The 18,544-nt window shown below is 50.1% G+C and overlaps 1 protein-coding gene across 1 annotated transcript in view; it reads right to left on the reverse strand.

Moving 5' to 3' along the window:
* ADGRV1 (adhesion G protein-coupled receptor V1) overlaps positions 1-18,544 on the reverse strand; it is a 786,618-nt gene that overhangs the window by 605,542 nt on the left and 162,532 nt on the right. The window contains exon 26 of the mRNA XM_033919809.1: positions 6,742-6,822. Within this exon, the coding sequence (XP_033775700.1) occupies positions 6,742-6,822 (81 nt within the window). The remainder of the gene's footprint in view (positions 1-6,741; positions 6,823-18,544) is intronic.

Genomic DNA, 18,544 nt, shown 5'->3' on the forward strand with positions numbered 1-18,544 from the left:
AAATTTGCATGTGTATAACTTATAGTATTCCATAAGTTACATACATTTCATAGGAACTTAGGTGCATATACATCAGTTCAATGGCTGGAATAAGTTCTCATGCCTTAGTGCATAAGCATGTATATACCTGGTTAAAATAGTATTCTATAGAGGAATGTAGAATTTGTACACTTATCTTGTGCCTATATACAGTATTGATGCATTATTATAGAATTACGTCCTAAGAAGGTAATTTCTAAAGGGGCACCTATATTTAGGCACCTAGAGGGAACTGTGGGATAGAAGGCTGTGGATTAAGAACTGGTTAAAAATAGGAAACAGAGAGTAAGGTTAATTGAGCAATATTCTCATTGGAGAAGGGCAGATAGTGGGGTTCTACAGGGGTCTGTGCTAGGACTGATGCTTTTTAAAAATGATCTGGAAACAAGAGTGAGTGGTAAAACCTGCTGACCACACAAAGTTATTCACAGTTGGTAAATCACAAGTGGATTGTGAAAAATTGAAAGAGACCGGGGAACTAAGAGGCTGGGCATCTAGGCAACTAGGAGGCTGGCTAATCCAATGGCAGATGGCATTTAATGTGAGCAAGTATTTTATGTAGGAAAGAGGAACTCAAACTATAGCTGCATAATGTAAAGCTCTACATTAGGAATCATATCCCAGGAAAAGGATTTAGGTATCATTATTGATAATATGTTGAAACCCTCTGCTCAGTGTGCAGTGGGGGATAAGAAAGCAAATATAACATTAGAAATTATTGGGAAAGGAAGGAAGAAGAAAATTGAGAATATTATCATGCATTTGTGTCGTCACTCCTTGATGCAACTGCACCTCAAATATTGTGTGCAATTCTGGTCAACATCATTTTAGAAAAGTCATGGATGTTGACATATCAGTGTTTACGCCTAAAACCTCCAATCTATTTTACAAACCCAGGACTAAATGTAGAAGCCTAATCATTCAAGACCTCCTAAAGGCATTCAAAATACATATAGCACATCAACAGCCCCGTCTCAAAATTGGTCATGTAAAACAGTGTTTCTCAACTCAGTCCTGTAGTACCCCCTTGCCAGTCAGGTTTTCAGGATATCCACAATGAATATGCATGAAAGAAATTTGCATATAATGGAGGCAGTGTATGCAGATTTATTTCATGCATATTCACTGTGGCTATCCTGAAAACCTGACTGGCAAGGGGGTATTCCAAGACTGAGTTGAGAAACACTGATGTAAAACATCTGGAAAAAAGAAAAAGCGTACCCAAGGGTGCCCATGATACTAAAAATGGCCCACAGGAGCTCTCACCATCATGTCCAGCTCCCTTAGGGAGCTCCACAAAGTCCCCACTATGTCCCTATTCTGTGACTGAAGGAGAAAATGTCTAGCACCACCTGTGGTGGTGGTACATAACATACAGTGCATGCAAAACGTTTAGCACTGAAAAATGTTTTGCTCTGCATTGAGGTACAAAATGTATATTTATTTTGATTTTTCTCACATCTTTTTTAACAGCAGCTCAACATGAGTTTTATATTAAAGTACACTTGACATTAGATTTAGGGCTCTATTCTATAAACAGCACTTAAACCACAGATGTCTAGGAATGTGGCGCTTAGCGTATATCAGTCATAAGTTAGACGCCATTTGTAGAATTGTGCCTAGTGGCATCTAAAGTGGACTTAGATGCCAGTAAGTGTCTGAACCTTAGGCACACCCTATTTATGCCAGGGTTTTCCTGGCCCAAATACCCGCCTAAGTTACAGTAGGTGCCTACTGATGCCTACCACTCAATTTTATCTTAAGCCAATTATAAGGTGCTGATTGCTTGGTATTAATGTCGATTAAGCTCTTTAAATAATTACAGCAAGCACCTAGATCAGGGGTGTCCAATGTCGGTCCTCGAGGGCCGCAATCCAGTCGGGTTTTCAGGATTTCCCCAATGAATATGCATGAGATCTATTTGCATGCACTGCTTTCGTTGTATGCTAATAGATCTCATGCATATTCATTGGGGAAATCCTGAAAACCCGACTGGATTGCGGCCCTCGAGGACCGACATTGGACACCCCTGACCTAGATCGACTAGGCGCAAGGATCTACGCATCTAACTTTAGGCGTTTTTATAGAATCTTCCACTTAGTAACATGCCCAAGATCTGAGTCAGAAGTAATAGAATTTAAACCAGGCATTTCTTTTTTTTAAGTATTTATATACCACCTTTAGCCTAAGTGGTTTACATTCAGGTACTTAAGTATTTTTCTCTATCTGTCCCAGTGGGCTCACACTCTATCTAATGTACCTGGGGCAATGTGGGATTAAGTGACTTGCCCAGGGTCACAAGGAGCAGCATGAGATTTGAACCCACAACCTCAGGATACTGAGGCTGTAGTTCTAACCACTGTGCCATCCCTAAGCAACAAGCTGAGTGCTTGAGCAAGCAATGTCTCTATTCCATTCTGCTTTGCAAAATGTTTGTCCTGCTCTGAGTGTATGTATTTACCTCATTCCATTTCTGTGTAGTTGCTAATTAAATAAAGAGAAATAAAAAGGAAAGCAGACTGCTAAGTGTTTTGCTCTGCTCTGAAGGGGATTTGAACTAAGCATCCCTGGATGTCAAATCTGGTATTTTAACCACTAAGTATTCCTCCAGGCACTGCTTGGACAAGAAACATACTTTCGATTTGTTGAGTTGTTGGATTGCGAAGCATCTCTCTAACAATTTGAGGGGGGTAATAAAAGAATATTGCGCCAATGAAAACAATGTTGAATCTTTGAACTGCAAACTGTAAAACTATATAGTTTAAATTTTGCTGTAGATAATCCGGGTGCAATTCTGCACATGCAGAATTTGTGCACAATTTCCTCACTCCTGTAGGATGCACAGAATTCTGCTCATGCTGTGAAGAATTCAGTGCAAGCTTAGGCAGCAATGACTCTGTTCACTCTCTTTTCCCCGCCAGCGCTATGATCCCATGGCAAGAAGAGGAGGAAGTGATCTGATGCACAGCGGGTCACTTCTTCCTCCTGTGCCAGCTTAGACCCGACTGTTATGGAACTCCTCTCATATGAGGAAAAATTAAAAAGGTTAGGGCTCTTCAGCTTGGAAAAGAGACAGCTGAGGGGAGATAGGATTGAAGTCTACAAAATCCTGAGTGGAGTAGAACGGGTAGAAGTGGATCAATTTTTCACTCCATCAAAAATTACAAAGACTAGGGGATACTCCATGAAGTTACACTAGAGTAGACATGCCAGATGGTGTGAATAATATGAAGAAAGACCTGGTGATGCTTGATGAATGGTCTGAAATTTGGCAGCTAAAATATAATGCTAAGTAATGTAAAGTCATGCATTTGGGCTGCAAAAACCAGAGGGAACGGTACAGTTTAGGGGGTGAAGAACTTATGTGCACAATGGAAGAGGGGGGACTTGGGTGTGATTGTATGTGATGATCTTAAGGTGGCCAAACAGGTTGAAAAGGTGACAGCAAAAGCTAGAAGGATGCTAGGTTGCATAGGTAGAGATATGACCAGTAGGAAAAAGGAGGTACAGTGGTACCTCGGTTTACGAGTGCACCGGTTTGCGAGTGTTTTGCAAGACAAGCAAAACATTTGCAAAATCGGCTCCTCGGAAACCGAGCGTGGCTTGATTTACAAGCGCCCCCCCGCGATCCAGCACCCTCCCCCCCGTGATCCGGCACCCCACCACCACGACCTGAAGTCCCCCAGACTCACCTGAACCTGCTTCTTACTTTCAACTCGGCCTCGGCACCGGCATGTCCTGTGCGTTGGTGCCGGTGCCCGAAGATCGGCCTCCTCTTCTGTACTGGGCCTTGAGCATCTGTGCATGCTCAAGGCCTGCGAGTTCACGTTCTCTTCGAGATCTCCGAGAATCTCGGAGAGAACGTGAACTCGCAGGCCTTGAGCATGCACAGATGCTCAAGGCCCAGCACAGAAGAGGAGGCCAATCTTCGGGCACCGGCACCAACACACAAGACATGCCGGTGCCGAGGCCAAGCTGAAAGTAAGAAGCGGGTTCAGGTGGGTCTGGGGGACTTCAGGTCACGGCGGGGGGGGTCCTGGATCGCGGGGGGGGGGAGGGTGCCTGATCGCGGGGGGAGGGTGCCGGATCACGGGGGGAGGGTGCCGGATCGCGGGGGGAGGGCCTTCGGGGGGAGCAATGCCGGTTCTCGTGGAGGGGGGGAATAGAGCAGCATCGCTGGCCTCGTGGGGTGGGAACGTATCAAAGCGAGTTTCCATTATTTCCTATGGGGAAACTCACTTTGATATATGAGTATTTTGGATTATGAGCATGCTTCTGGAACGAATTATGCTCATAAACCAAGGTACCACTGTATTGATGCCTCTGTATAAGACTCTGGTGAGACCTCATTTAGAATATTGTGTATAATTCTGAAGACTGTACCTTCAAAAAGATATAAAAAGGATGGACTCGGTCCAGAGGAAGGCTACTAAAATGATGTGTGGTCTTCGTGATAATGCATACGGGGACAGACTTAAAGATCTCATTCTGTAAACTTTGGAGGAAAGGCTGGAGAGGGAAGATATGATAGAATCATTCAAGTACCTACATAATATAAATGTGTATGAGTCGAGTCTCTTTTATTTGAAAGGAAACTGTGCAATGAGAGGGCATAGGATGAAGTTAAGAGGTGATAAGCTCCAGAGAAATCTGGGGAAATACTTTTTTACGGAAAGGGTGGTAGATGCATGGAACAGTCTCCCAGAAGAGGTGGTTGGAACACAGACTGTGTCTGAATTCAAGAAGGCCTGAGATAAGCACATGGGATCTCATAGAGAGAGAAAGAGGTAATGGTTACTGTGGATGGACAGACTAGATGGGCCATTTGGCCTTTATCTGCCGTCATGTTTCTATGTTTCTTTGAAATACAGTGGTACCTCGATTTACGAGTGCATCAGTCTGCGAGTGTTTTGCAAGACGAGCATAACATTTGCAAACTTGGTGCCTCGTAAACCAAGCTTGCCTCGCTGTACGAGCGCCCCCCCCAGCGATCCGGCATCACCCCCCGCTCGCGTTGCCCCTCCCTCCACCGCGATCCTACTTCCCCCCCCGAGCAGTCAATGACACTTCCTTTACCCGACTTGGCACCAGTGCCGGTGCCCGAAGATCCTCCCTCTTCTGACGCGGCCTGGGCTTGGCGGTGCATCGGAGATCCTCCTTCTTCTGGTCTGGGCTGGGCTGGACTGGCTTTGAGCATTTGCGCATGCTCAAAGCCTTCTGGTCTCGCTCTGGTGCCAAGTCGGGTAAAGGAAGTGTCATTGACTGCTCGGGGGGGGAAGTAGGATCGCGGTGGAGGGGGGGGGGGGCAATGCGAGTGGGGGGAGGATGCCAGTTTGCAGGGGGAGGAAGCCGGATCGCGGGTAGGGGTTTGGAACAGCGTCAAATTCCTCAAGGGGGGGGAGAATGGAGCAGCGCCAGTAGCCTCGGGAGGGGAGGTGGAACCAATCAAAGCAGTTTCCCTTACTTCCTATGGGGAAACTTGCTTTGATATACGAGCAATTTGGTTTACGACCATGCTTCTGGAACAAATTATGCTCGTAAACCAAGGTTCCACTGTACTTTTAAACCAGAATTTATAAACTGGCTCTTGATTCCTCATTCTTCTCAACGTTCCCTTAGATCTGCAAACCAAAATTTACTTGCTATCCCTTCACTTGGATACATCAATACCATGAGAATCAGCATCTTTTCTGTCACGGCCCCCTCGCTTGGAATGCTGACCCCAAACCATTTAAGAGAAATCACAGTTCTTGATAGATTTAAATCCAGTTTAAAAACTTTTCTCTTCAAAGATGCATTTTACCCATAATCATCCTTTTCAGGATATTTTTTAATTTTCTAGTAGTTCAGCTTTGTGGCTAAGTTTCTTTTTGGATCCCCCCTTTTGTTTTTACCTTTTTTTGTTCCTTTCTCTTCCAATATTGTAGTTCCTCCCCGGTCCCTCTTGTACCAGTCTGTTATAAATGTCAGTGGGTTTGCTATCTTATGTTTTATTTCTATGTTGTTTAGTGGTTCCCCCTTTGGTTGTCTACTTTTTTTTATTATTAACTATGTAGAACCACTTTGAATTTTGATAAGGCGGTATATTAATTTTAATAAACTTGAAATTTGAAACTTGAGGAAATATTTTTTCACTCAGAGAATAGTTAAGCTCTGGAACGCACTGCTAGAGGTTGTGGTAAAAGCAGATAGCGTAGCTGGTTTTAAGAAAGGTTTGGACAATTTCCTGGAGGAAAAGTCCATAGAATGTTATTGAGTAAGACATGGGGGAAGCCACTGTTTGCCCTGTATCGGTAGCATGGAATGTTGCTACTCTTTGGGTTTTGCCAGATAATAGGGACCTGGATTGGCCACCTTGAGGATGGGCTACTGGGCTTAATGGACCATTGGTCTGACCCAGTAAGGCTATTCTTATGTTCTTAAAGGTAGTAGATTAAAATTATCACCTATCTGCTGAATCAACAACAGCCAGTGGTATGAATATTTATTCATTATTTCTGACCCTACATAGTAGTACTGAATATACATGCTATTTTTTAATGCTTCAGTTAGCTTTTAAAATACTGCTTGCTGTATCCTCTGAATATTGACTTGTACATTTCAATAAGGGCAAAAAATATATATATACTACAAAAATATTAGTTCTAACACATTTAGAATTATGAAATATATAAAAGGAGAAGGATAGATGAAGATGCTTACCCTGCTGATGACCAGCTGGAAGGAAGAACTCCGTATCACCATCACCACTACCACTGCCATCACTCCTAAAGAGTTCAGCAACTTCAAGAAGAGACACACAGACACAGTACACATATATGCATTGGTAAACAGATATAGATATATTTATATAAGTACCCAGGTGAAAGAAGAGAGATAACACTGTAAATCAGCATAAAGCAACATTTTCAGTCTACTGGAAATATAGGACAATGAGAGGCACTTGAATTAAACTCTGATGCCCTCAAGTTATAATATTTATTATGACCATGCATCAGAGAACAGAAATGGGCTATGATTAAGGACCAAAGCTGAGTGGTTGCCCATTTGGTATCTGAAAGTGTTCCAGCTTAGCTAGAAGCATTCAGTCCAGTTAAAAGTATATGTTATACTTCCATCGCAGGAGTATTTATAGCAGATCTACAAGGATCACTATTTAAGCTAAGTGAGGAAGGAGAAATTAGGTTTTACCTGCTAATTTTCTTTCTGTTAGCTTGTAGACTATTATAGTCCTTACAAATGAATAATATGCCTCACTGCTACCAGCAGGTGGAGACTGAGATCAAACTTGTATATCGGTATAGCATGCCCTTCTTGCTACTCCAGTTTACTGAATAGCAAAGCAGAACCTAGGAAAAAAGTTCTTAACTGAAAAATAGTAAATGACACTCCAAACAGGAGTGTAAGAAAACAACAAACATCTTTAAACAGCTGTTGGAACATGTATAGAACTTGATCCTGGAAGTAAAACATCCCCATAGCTCACCAGCTAAGCTAGCTGAGCCATTGGTGCTGTTCTTAATTCTCCCCGGCCCAAGAAAAATACTAGAACCCGTAGAAAAATTCAAAATCTGCATGCGATCAAAAACTTGCAAACACCGCACAAAGACAGACAGGGTGGAGGACTATACCAGTCTACAAGCTAACAGAAAGAAAATTAGCAGGTAAGAACCTAAGTTTTCCTTCTGTATAGCTTGGTAGAACGGTACAGTTCTTACGAATGGGATGTACCAAAGCAGTACCCATCAAGGGTGGAACCCCCGAAGGGCCGACACCAGAACACGAGTACTGTGTCCCAATATGCGTGAACATCGACACAGTAGTGTCTGAGAAAGGAATGCAGAGAAGACCAAACTGCAGCTTTGCAAATATCCACTTGAGGCACTAGAGAAGACTCAGCCCAAGAAGCTGCCTGACCCCTAGTGGAATGACCCTTGAGAAATTCGGGAACAAGCTTCTTCTTAAGAAGATAAGTGGAAGCAATAGACTCCTTGATCCAGCACGCAATAGCAGCCTTAGAAGCGCCATTCCCCCTTACGAGGACCCATTAGAAGGACAAAGAGATGATCTGATTTCCTGATCTCCTGGGTCCTCTGCACATAAGAGCGAAGGACCCGATTGACATCCAACTTGCGCAGCTGTCTCTGCTCAAAACAGTCTTCCCAACAACCCAACAATGGGAGGACTACAGATTGATTGACATGAAAAGGAGAAACCACTTTTGGCTGAAAGGAAGGAACAGGCCTCAAGACAACCCGCTCCCTAGAAGGGAGCCCTGCAAGAGAAAGACTGCAACTCAGAAACACGTCTAGCTGAAGTCAGGACCTTCAAAGAGCAGTCGCCCAACGGTTCAAAAGGAAGGCGCACCAGAATGGAGAGAATCAGATTCAGATCCCAAGATGGAACAGAGGGTCGTATGGGAGGCCCAAGCAACTTGGCCGCCCACATGAAGCGAATCACATCAGGAATGGCAGTCAAACGCTGACCTTTCAAGAACCCCCAAAAGGCTGACAAGGCCACAAGCTGAACCCCGAGAGAAGACTAAGCCAGTCCCCTAGCCAGGCCATCCTGCAAGAACTCTAAGATATTAAGCAGGGAAGCGCAAAAAGAGACCACTCCACGCGCATCTCACAACTCCTCAAATAGACGCCAAACCCTCACATAAGCCCGAGAAGTGGAAAGCCTCCGGAACCCCAAGAGCGTTGAAATCACTTTATCTGAATACCCCTTCTTACCTAGGTGACCCCTTTCAAGAGTCAAGCCGTAAGACAAAAGGGACCCGGATCGAACATTGGAATGGGACCCTGAGTTAGAAGGTCGTCCAAGAGAGGCAGAGGAAGAGGATCCGCCACTATATGCCTCACCAGATCTGCATACCACGGTTGTAGAGGCCAATCCGGAGCCACTAGAACCATGAGCCCGGATGGCGAATTATGCGGAGAAGAACTTTGCCCACTAATGGCTAAAAAGGGAACACATACAATAGCCCCTCTGTTGGCCATGGTTGAACCAGAGCATCCAGACCCTCAGCCTGACCATCTCAGCGACGACTGAAAAAGCGGGGCGTTTTGGCATTGACACTTGTGGCCATCAGGTCCATGAGGGGCTGAACCCAAGACTGCACTATCAACTGAAAGTCCATGGGGCTTAGACACCACTCTCTGTGATTTAACACTTGTCGACTTAGGAAGTACGCCTGAACATTCTCCACTCCAGCTATGTGGGATGCTGAGATCTCTTGAAGGTGTGACTCTACCCAGACCATGAGCAGAGTCGCCTCCTGCGCCATCAAAGTGCTCCTGGTGCCCCCCTGATGATTGATATAGGCCACCGTCTTGCCATTGTCCAACAGAACCCTGACTGACTTACCCATCAGAAAGGACTGGAAGGCTAGCAACGCCAGATGGAAGGCTCAGGTCTCCAAAACATTGATTGACCAAGAAGCCTCCTCCATGGACCAGGTGCCCTGAGCTGAGTGACCTAGACACTGAGCTCCCCAACTGAGAAGACTGGCATCCGTGAGCAGCACCGTCCACTACGGCTGATCCAGACTCGCCCCTTGTACAAGATGGGGGGATCTGAAGCTACCAGCGAAGACTGCCCAGCGCTAAGCCCGGAAGGGTGATCCAGACTGTGCCTCTGAGACGACCACCTCCAAAGAAGAGCATACTGAAGAGGACGCATGTGGGCCTGTGACCACCTCACTACATCGAGGGAGGCTGCCATCGATCCCAAGGCTTGGAGGAAATCTTGCGCCCGAGGACACCCGGACTCCATAAGCAGGCAAATTTGAGATTGCAATTTGCTCACCCAGGCCTCCGGAAGGAAGACCTTCTCCAAGGAGGTGTCGAACAGGACCCCAAGATATTCCAGGCACTGAGATGGAGACAACCAGCTCCTTACAAGGTTGACTGCCCAACCCAGCAACTACAGAAACTCTACCACCATGACCTGAGTGCTCTCCTGGAACAACTTGGCTCGAATCAACCAGTCGTCCAGATAAGGATGAACAAGAATGCCCTCTGCGCAACGCCGCCACAACAACCACCATCACCTTGGTGAACATCGGCGGAGCCGTGGCCAGACCAAAGGGAAGTGCACACAACTGATAGTGTTGCCCCAAGATCGCAAAGCGTAGGAAGCGATGATGGGAGGCCTGAATACGAATGTGTAAGTAGGTCTCGGTCAGATCGAGAGAGGTAAGAAACTCCCCTGGCTGTATTGCCAGAATCACAGACCGCAAGTTTCCATGTAGAAGGAAGGCACGTGAAGAGCCCTATTGATCCCCTTCAAATACAGGATGGGTCAAAAGGTCCCTTCTTTCTTTGGCACCACAAAGTAAATCGAGTACCAACCTGTGCCCCACTCCAGTGGGGGAACTGGAACCATCGCGTGAAGATCCAACAATCTCTGAAGGGTCTGGCGAAAAGCCAGCTGCTTCCACGTCAACTGTGAGGGAGAAGCGAGAAAACGGTCTGGCAAGGACCGGGCGAACTCCAGAGCATAGCCATCCCGGATCACTTCCAGACCCACTGACTGGACGTGTTGTCTGCCCACTGTGGATAAAAGTCTCTCAACCGGGCACCCACCAGAACTAAGACGGGCGCCGGCAAGGAGTCATTAAGCAGGACGGGTGGCAGGGGACCCGATGGAGGCGCTACCCGCACCCCGGTGGGCCTCACGAAAGGACTGCATGCGCTGGAAAAACCTGCCTCTTCAGAGCCCAGAAGACTGAAAAGAAGCAGCCCCTCGACTGGAGCGGTAACGGCAGAAATCACGCCCACGCCCATGAGCAGTGTCGCCTCAAGCCAGCGGCCTAGGCCTATCCTCAGGCAAACGAGGCACTTTAGAATTAGTGAGAATCTGAACCAACTTGTCCAGGTCCTCACCAAACAAGAAAGATCCTTTAAAAGGAAACTTTGTCAACTTAGTTTTGGACGCCGAATCTGCCGACCAAGCGCGAAGCCACAAGGTACATCGTGCTGCCACTCCTAAGACCAGAGACTTGGCAAAAGCTCGCAAGAGGTCATACATTGCATCCGAGAGATAAGAAGCATCCAATTCAATTTTGGCAACTTCTTGCCTTAGCAAGTCCCAATTTTCATATTTATCATCAAGTACATGCTGGGCCCAACAAAAACACGCACGAGCCCCAGCCCACCACACATAGCTGTCTGGACCGACAGAGCTGTCGCATCAAAACTCTGTTTAAGGAGGGACTCCAACTTACGCTCCTCAGGGTCCTTCAAGGCCGCACCGCCCTCAACAGGCACGGAATGCCGCTTAGAGATGGCCGAGACCACTGCATCCACTACAGGTGACTTCAGAGTATCCCTATCCCCTTCCAGAATGGGATACAGGCGGGCCATGAAGCGTGCAAAGCGACAAGGGGTTTCCGGCACCTGCCACTGTGCGAGCATGATGTCCCAAATAACCTGATGCATAGGAAAAGAGCGGGAAGCAGAGCGAATCCCCTTAAGCAAGCGGTCCACCGTATGCGGGGGCTCCGACACGGGGTCCTCAAAGTGCAAAACTGAGGAGATCTTAAGGATTAACTCATGGAGCTCTTCCCACTGAAAAATGTGCACCACAGACGCATCTTCGCTCGAACCCCTCACCGGCGGAATCCGGGCCCCCGAGAGGATCCTGGAATTATCCCCAAGGGTCCAGATCCTCATCAATTACCTCATGCTCCTCTGGGAACAAATCCTCATCCCAAGAGACCCTCGGGCGTTTGGATGAGAGAGGAGTAGAGGGGGGCAAAACCACTGCTGTGTGGGGCCGCACTGGGGAAGACATCAAGAGTAAAAAAAAAACCAAGACCCCTGGAGTGGACATGGAACCTCCTGCCGCCAGCACATAAGCTTTACAAAGTGCTAACATAAATTCAGGGGGAAAGACCCCAGGAGGTAACTGAAATGAATGAGGAGGTTCCCACCGAAACTGGACTTGAAACTGCTAAAATCGGAGTTCCTGTGGCTTGTTGTATTTGAAAAGCCTGGGACTTTCCTGACGCTGAGGCACTGACCGACGCAAAAAGGGAATCCCCAGCCGAACCGGCAGTAAGGAAATCCTGTGCTCCCTGACCCTAGGTGGCTGGGGAATCCCCCACGTGGGCGTCGGGGGAAGTCCAGGCTTCTCCACGATCCGAAGCCGAACCACAAGGCACATGTAGAGGGGTGCCCTGGCCACCAGCATCCGCTGCCGACGAGACTTCCCCACCGCTCTGACCTGCGCAACACTTGCACAGGCCGGACACGAGTACCTCGTGCCTAGAGCACAAGGAGCACTTTTTCCCTTTAAAAGAGCTCATTGTGCTGAAAACCGCCCTAGCTGTAAAGAAAGTGCCGTTTAGCTGAGAAAAAACACACAAAAAAGGCAGTTATAAAGGGAAACGAGCCCTTTAGACCGGCACACCTCAGGATTTTTTTGTTATTTATTTTTACTTAATCAGAACAGACTCCTCGGCTCTCAAAGCTGGAGGGTTGACCAACCAGGGGGGCCAGGCCGCCTGCTGAGGCCCACTACAAAAATATGGGGAGGTGGAGGAAGGGGGGAGGGACCCAGCACAAGACCCGCCAGGTTTAACACCCTGAGGTTGGACGGATCCCCAAACAGAACCCGCCCAAGCTCTATCCGGAACAAAAAGGGGAACCAGAAGTCCACAAACAAAGTTCCAACAGTGTTAAGAGGGGAGCTGAAAAGCCTTACCACCTGCTACCAGAGACTGAGGAAAACTGGAGTAGCAAGAGGGACATGCTATAATGATATACAAGTTTGATCTCAGTCTCCACCTGTTGGAGTGAGGCATATTAACTATTCGGAAGGACTATACCAGTCTACCAAGCAATACAGAAAAAGCATCATTCTTACGTACATGACATTTCACCCTGCGTGACAGCCTGCAGAAAATAGGCAATAAAGCACAGTTACTTACCGTAACAGGTGTTATCCAGGGACAGCAGGCATATATTCTCACATGTGGGTGACGTCATCTACGGAGCCCCGATGCGGAAGCATTTTCAAGCAAACTTGATTGAAGATTTAAGTTTGCTCTGCTGCTCCGCGCATGCGTGCCTTCCTGCTCCACTAGGGGGTGCATCCCCTCGTGGTCTCCAGGTCACTTAACTAGCCAAGAAGCCAACCTCGGGGAGGTGGGTGGGTTGTGAGAATATATGCCTGCTGTCCCTGGATAACACCTGTTACGGTAAGTAACTGTGCTTTATCCCAGGACAAGCAGGCATGATATTCTCACATGTGGGTGACCTCCAAGCTTACTGAAGAGGGATGGAGGGAAGTTGGCAATTTAAGCAAATAGATTTCGCAACACCGATTGGCCGAATCGGCCATTGCTTCTGGACAGGGAGTCCAGACAGTAGTGGGAGGTGAAGGTATGAACCGAAGACCACGTGGCAGCCTTGCAGATTTCCTCAATAGGTGTGGACCTGAGGAAGGCTACGGAGGCTGCCATTGCTCGGACTTTGTGTCCCGTAACTCGACCATGCAGCGCGAGACCAGCCTGAGCGTAGCAAAAGGAGATGCAATCGGCCAACCAGTTGGACAAGGTGCGTTTGGAAACTGGGTGACCTAACCGGTTTGGGTCGAAGGACAAAAACAGTTGTGGGACTTTCCGGTGTGGCTGAGTGCGTTGGAGGTAAAAGGCCAACGCTCTTTTGCAGTCAAGAGTGTGGAGCGCCACTTCTCCGGGGTGAGAGTGGGGCTTGGGAAAAAACACAGGTAAGACAATGGACTGATTGAGATGGAAATCAGACACTACTTTAGGTAGGAACTTTGGATGGGTGCGGAGTACCACCTTGTCGTGATGGAATACCGTGAAGGGTGGGTCCGCTACCAGAGCTTGTAGCTCACTAACCCGCCGTGCGGACGTGAGCGCGAGAAGGAAAATTACCTTCCAAGTGAGGAATTTTGGATGGCATTTGTCTAGGGGCTCAAATGGAGGTTTCATTAGTTGAGCCAGAACCACGTTAAGGTCCCAAACCACCGGGGGGGGGGGTTTGAGAGGGGGGTGGACGTTCAGCAGGCCCTTCATGAAGCGAGTGACTAAGGGATGGAGCGAGAGGGCTTTCCCTTCCAGGGGCTGATGAAAGGCCGCAATCGCACTGAGGTGTACTCGAATGGAGTTGGTCTTTAGGCCGGAATGAGATAGTTGAAGTAGATAGTCAAGGACCAGGGGGACGGGGACCGACACCGGGTCCTGGCTGTGGGAGGAGCACCAGGTTGAGAATCTGGTCCACTTTTGGGAGTAGCAGGTTCTCGTTGAGGTTTTTCTAGAGGCCTCCAATATCTCCTTGACTGATTGAGACACGGGGAGAGCAGTCAGGGGGAGAGAAACCAAGCATTCAGATGAAGAGAATGAAGATTGGGATGTAACAGTGAACCCTGACCCTGTGACAGTAGAGAGGGAAACAGAGGCAGAGGCAGTGGATCTCTGACACTGAGTTGAAGTAGAAGGGAAAACCACGGCTGGCGTGGCCAGCGAGGGGCAATCAGGATCAGGGTGGCTTGTACTGTTTTCAGGTGGACAAGGGTCCGCAGTATCAGAGGAAACGGCGGGAACGCGTACAGGAACCTTCCCTCCCAGTCGAGGAGGAAGGCGTCGGCCTCGAGTCGGTCCGGGGAGTATATCCGGGAGCAGAAGAGAGGCAGCTTGTGATTGTGAGGGGACGCGAACAGGTCTATTTGAGGCGTCCCCCACCGTTCGAACACTCCTCGTAGGGCCTGAGAGTGTAGTGACCACTCGTATGGCTGGAGGAGGCGGCTGAGTCTGTCCGCTAGGCAGTTTTGTTCTCCTTGTATGTACACCGCCCGAAGGAAGGTGTTGTTGGAGATTGCCCATTCCCAGAGGCGTAGGGCTTCCCGACAAAGGGGCCAAGACCCTGTGCCCCCTTGTTTGTTTACGTAGTACATCGCTACTTGGTTGTCGGTTCGGATGAGAACCACTCGGTCGCGGAGCAGATGTTGGAAGGCTACAGCTGCGAGGTAGATGGCCCGAAGTTCTAGCACGTTGATGTGGCAGCGACGGTCTTGTGCTGACCACATTCCTTGGGTGCGTAGGCCGTCCAGGTGGGCTCCCCAAGCGTACTCCGACGAGTCCGTGGTGAGTACCTTGCTGTGGGGTGGGGTGAGGAAGAGCAAACCTTTGGAAAGATTTGAAGAGTCGGCCCACCAGCGGAGCGATCGTTGCAATGAAGGAGTCACTGTCACGGAGCGGTCGATCGGGTCCCGGTCTTGACGCCATTGAGACGCCAGGGTCCATTGAGGGATTCTCAGGTGGAGGCGGGCGAAGGGTGTGACATGGACGGTGGAGGCCATGTGGCCCAGGAGGGTCATCATCTGTCGAGCTGATACTGAGGTCAGCAGAGAGATCCTTCGGCTCAGACTTACTAACGCCTCCAGGCGCGGAGGGGGGAGGAAGGAACGGAGGCGAACCGTGTCCAGCGTGGCCCCGATGAACTGTAGGGACTGCGAGGGGCGTAGTTGAGATTTTGGGAAGTTTATTTCGAACCCCAGACTTTGTAGGTAGGTAATAGTCTGTTGGGTCGCTGAGATAACCCCTTCCTTGGACGGGGCTTTGATTAGCCAGTCGTCCAGGTAGGGGAATACCTGGAGGCCCTGGGAACGTAAGGTTGCTGCTACCACCACGAAGCACTTGGTGAAGACCCGAGGTGATGATGCTAGTCCGAAGGGGAGGACTCGGTATTGTAGGTGCCAGTCCCCTACTTGGAAACGCAAAAACTTGCGGTGAGCGGGGTGCACTGGGACGTGTGTGTACGCCTCCTTGAGATCGAGGGAGCAGAGCCAGTCGCCCTCGTCGAACAGGGGGTAGAGTGTTGGTAGTGAGAGCATCCGAAACTTTTCCCGTACCAGGAATTTGTTGAGGCGTCTCAAGTCTAGTATTGGGCGTAGGTCTCCCATTTTTTTCGGTACCAGGAAGTAACGGGAGTAGAAGCCCTTCCCCCGTTGGCCGGGGGGGACCTTCTCCACTGCTCTCAGGCGAAGCAGGTCTCGAGCTTCGGAGAGGAGTAGAGGTAGCTGAGTCTGGTTGGGAGGGCAATTCCTTGGGGGATTGTCTGGGGGAATGGCCCGAAAGTTGAGAGAGTACCCTGATGAGATCACGCCAAGGACCCATGCGTCCGACGTGAGTTGCTCCCAGCGAGGGTAAAAGGCTTTGAGTCGACCTCCGATGGGAAGGCGGCCTGGGACTATGGCGGAGGGGGCCCGCCCCCTTCCGCGTGTCCCGTCAAAAGGACGGGGATGGTTTGATGGTCGCGGGCGGTTGAGACTTGGGTATGGCCCTGTGATGGGCTTGCGGACGTCTGGGTGGGGGCCGCGAGAAAGCAGGGGTGGACTTTTGTGGGTAGCGGCGCGGAGGGGCCCTGTATGGCCTGGGCGCTGGCGGTTTGGACTTTTGCCGGACAAGGGAGGCAAATGAGCGTTCATGTTCGGAGAGGCGTTTTGTCGCCGCCTCGATAGTGTCATCGAACAATTCCTTTCCCACGCAGGGGAGGTTAGCCAACCGGTCCTGTAAGTTGGGGTCCATGTCGACCAGGCGCAGCCAAGCTAGTCGGCGCATGGCGATAGCGAAGGCTGCTTCTCTGGAGGAGAGTTCGAAGCCATCGTAGGCCGCGTGGAATAGATGAAGGCGCAGGTTGGAGAGGGACTCTAAAAGCAGGCTGAACGTTCCCTGCCGGGAGGCCGGTAGGTCAGTCTCAAAGGCTCTCAATAGTCCGATGAGGTGTTTGAGGTATGATGTGAAGGTGAAAGTGTAGCTTTGCACCCTAGAGGCCATCATTGCGTTTTGGTATAGTCTCCTGCCGAACTTGTCCAGGGTTCGGCCTTCTCGGCCTGGGGGGACCGCTGCTGAGACCCGGGACGGGTGAGCCTTTTTCAAGTAGGATTCGACTAGCAGCGATTGGTGGGAGAGCTGTGGTTGCTCGAATCCCGGGTAAGGTACTGTGCGGTACTTGGCCTCCATTTTGGAGGGTACGGCCGTGACCATGTAGGGGGTCTCCAGGTTCCTGAAGAAGGCCTGTTGGAGTACCGGGTTAGGTGGTAAGCGAAGGGACTCTCTGGGCAGTGATGGCATATCCAGCTCCGCCAGGTACTCCTTCGAGTATCTGGAGTCGGACTGGAGGTCTAAGTCCAATGCGTGGCCCATGTCTTGGACAAAGCGAGTGAAGGATGGGCGAGATGTCCCCGGAGCCCCGTGCGGGGTCGGGGAGCGAGACCTTCGTCGGGTGGGGAAGGATAAGGAGGCTTCCCTCGAGTATCGAGGTTCATGCTCTGATCCATGCTCCGAGGTTGGTGAAGCACTGTGAGAGTGTTCGGGGGTTGTCGATCTTCGGCGTCTCGAGGAGCCCCTCGGAGAAGATGCCGGGGTTAGGGGTACCGATCGTTGTCGGATTGGTGACCTCGATCCGGACTCCCTCGGAGAATACGTCCGAGGGGGAGTTCGGAGGATGCGCGGGTTGGAGAGTGATAACTCAGCTACCCTTAGTGGTCCCGTACGAGGTGTGGGAGAACGGCCTCGTAGGGTTGGTGAACCTCGGGCCTTCTTGGAGGTACGGCGGTTCGAGGTTTCTGTCGTTCTAGCCCGACGTTTTGCCCCTCGGCGGCCCGCGGAGGGGGAACGTCTCGGGCGTCTCGGCGAGGAGTCCGAGGAGGATGGGATGCGGCGAGGGTTGCGCACCTTTCCTCGAGGTTGTTCGGTGTGAGGCCCAGGCTGGTCTGGCACATTCGAGGTCGAGGCCGATTGAAATTGGGCCATTGCAGTGGACAGCTCCGACGTGATCATCGCTCGGAGTAGGTCCTGGAAGACGGGCACGGACAGCATCGAAGGCATGTCCACTGCCTCGGTGCGCTCCACCGGGGGCAACCTCGTATCAGAGTATTCCCGTGTGGTGGAGGCACGGCTCGAAGGCTTGGAGGGCTTAGACGGGGCTGTAAGCATGGGGCTTCTGCCCTGCGTCGCCGTTGTCCCCGAGGCTGGCTTCTTCGCTGTTATAGAACCTGAAGAGGGAAGAGGGGACTTACCCGGGGCCGAGGTTTTCTGTTGTCCCGAGGGCTTCGGGGTCGAGTCTCGGGGCGATGCCGAGGTATCCGGGGCCGAGGTCAAGGCCGGGGCCGAGGCCGGGGCCGACCTCGAGGCCGAGGTGGAGGGTTGGTCCGGGGTGAAGAGATCCGCCATGCGGGCTTTTCTTCGGCGGAGGGCCCGGTTTTGGAAATTAGCGCACTGGGGGCAGGAGTCGGTTGGATGAGTCGCCCCCAGACAGAGGATGCACCGGCGATGCGGATCTGTAAGAGAAAGGAGCCGCTCGCACCAGGTGCACTTTTTAAAGCCGGTCAAAGGCCGGGACATTAAATCGAAAGTAGCCGCGGCTCGATTAGCCACGCGGCCACGGGGACCCGGAAGCCTCCGGGTCGTTGAAAACGAAGCAGGAATCAAGTAAAAAAGTAAGGAATTCGCGCACAGCGACTTAATCGT

The sequence above is a fragment of the Geotrypetes seraphini genome, chromosome 1, assembly GCF_902459505.1.
Source record: "Geotrypetes seraphini chromosome 1, aGeoSer1.1, whole genome shotgun sequence".
In the NCBI taxonomy this organism is placed as follows: Eukaryota; Metazoa; Chordata; class Amphibia; order Gymnophiona; family Dermophiidae; genus Geotrypetes; species Geotrypetes seraphini.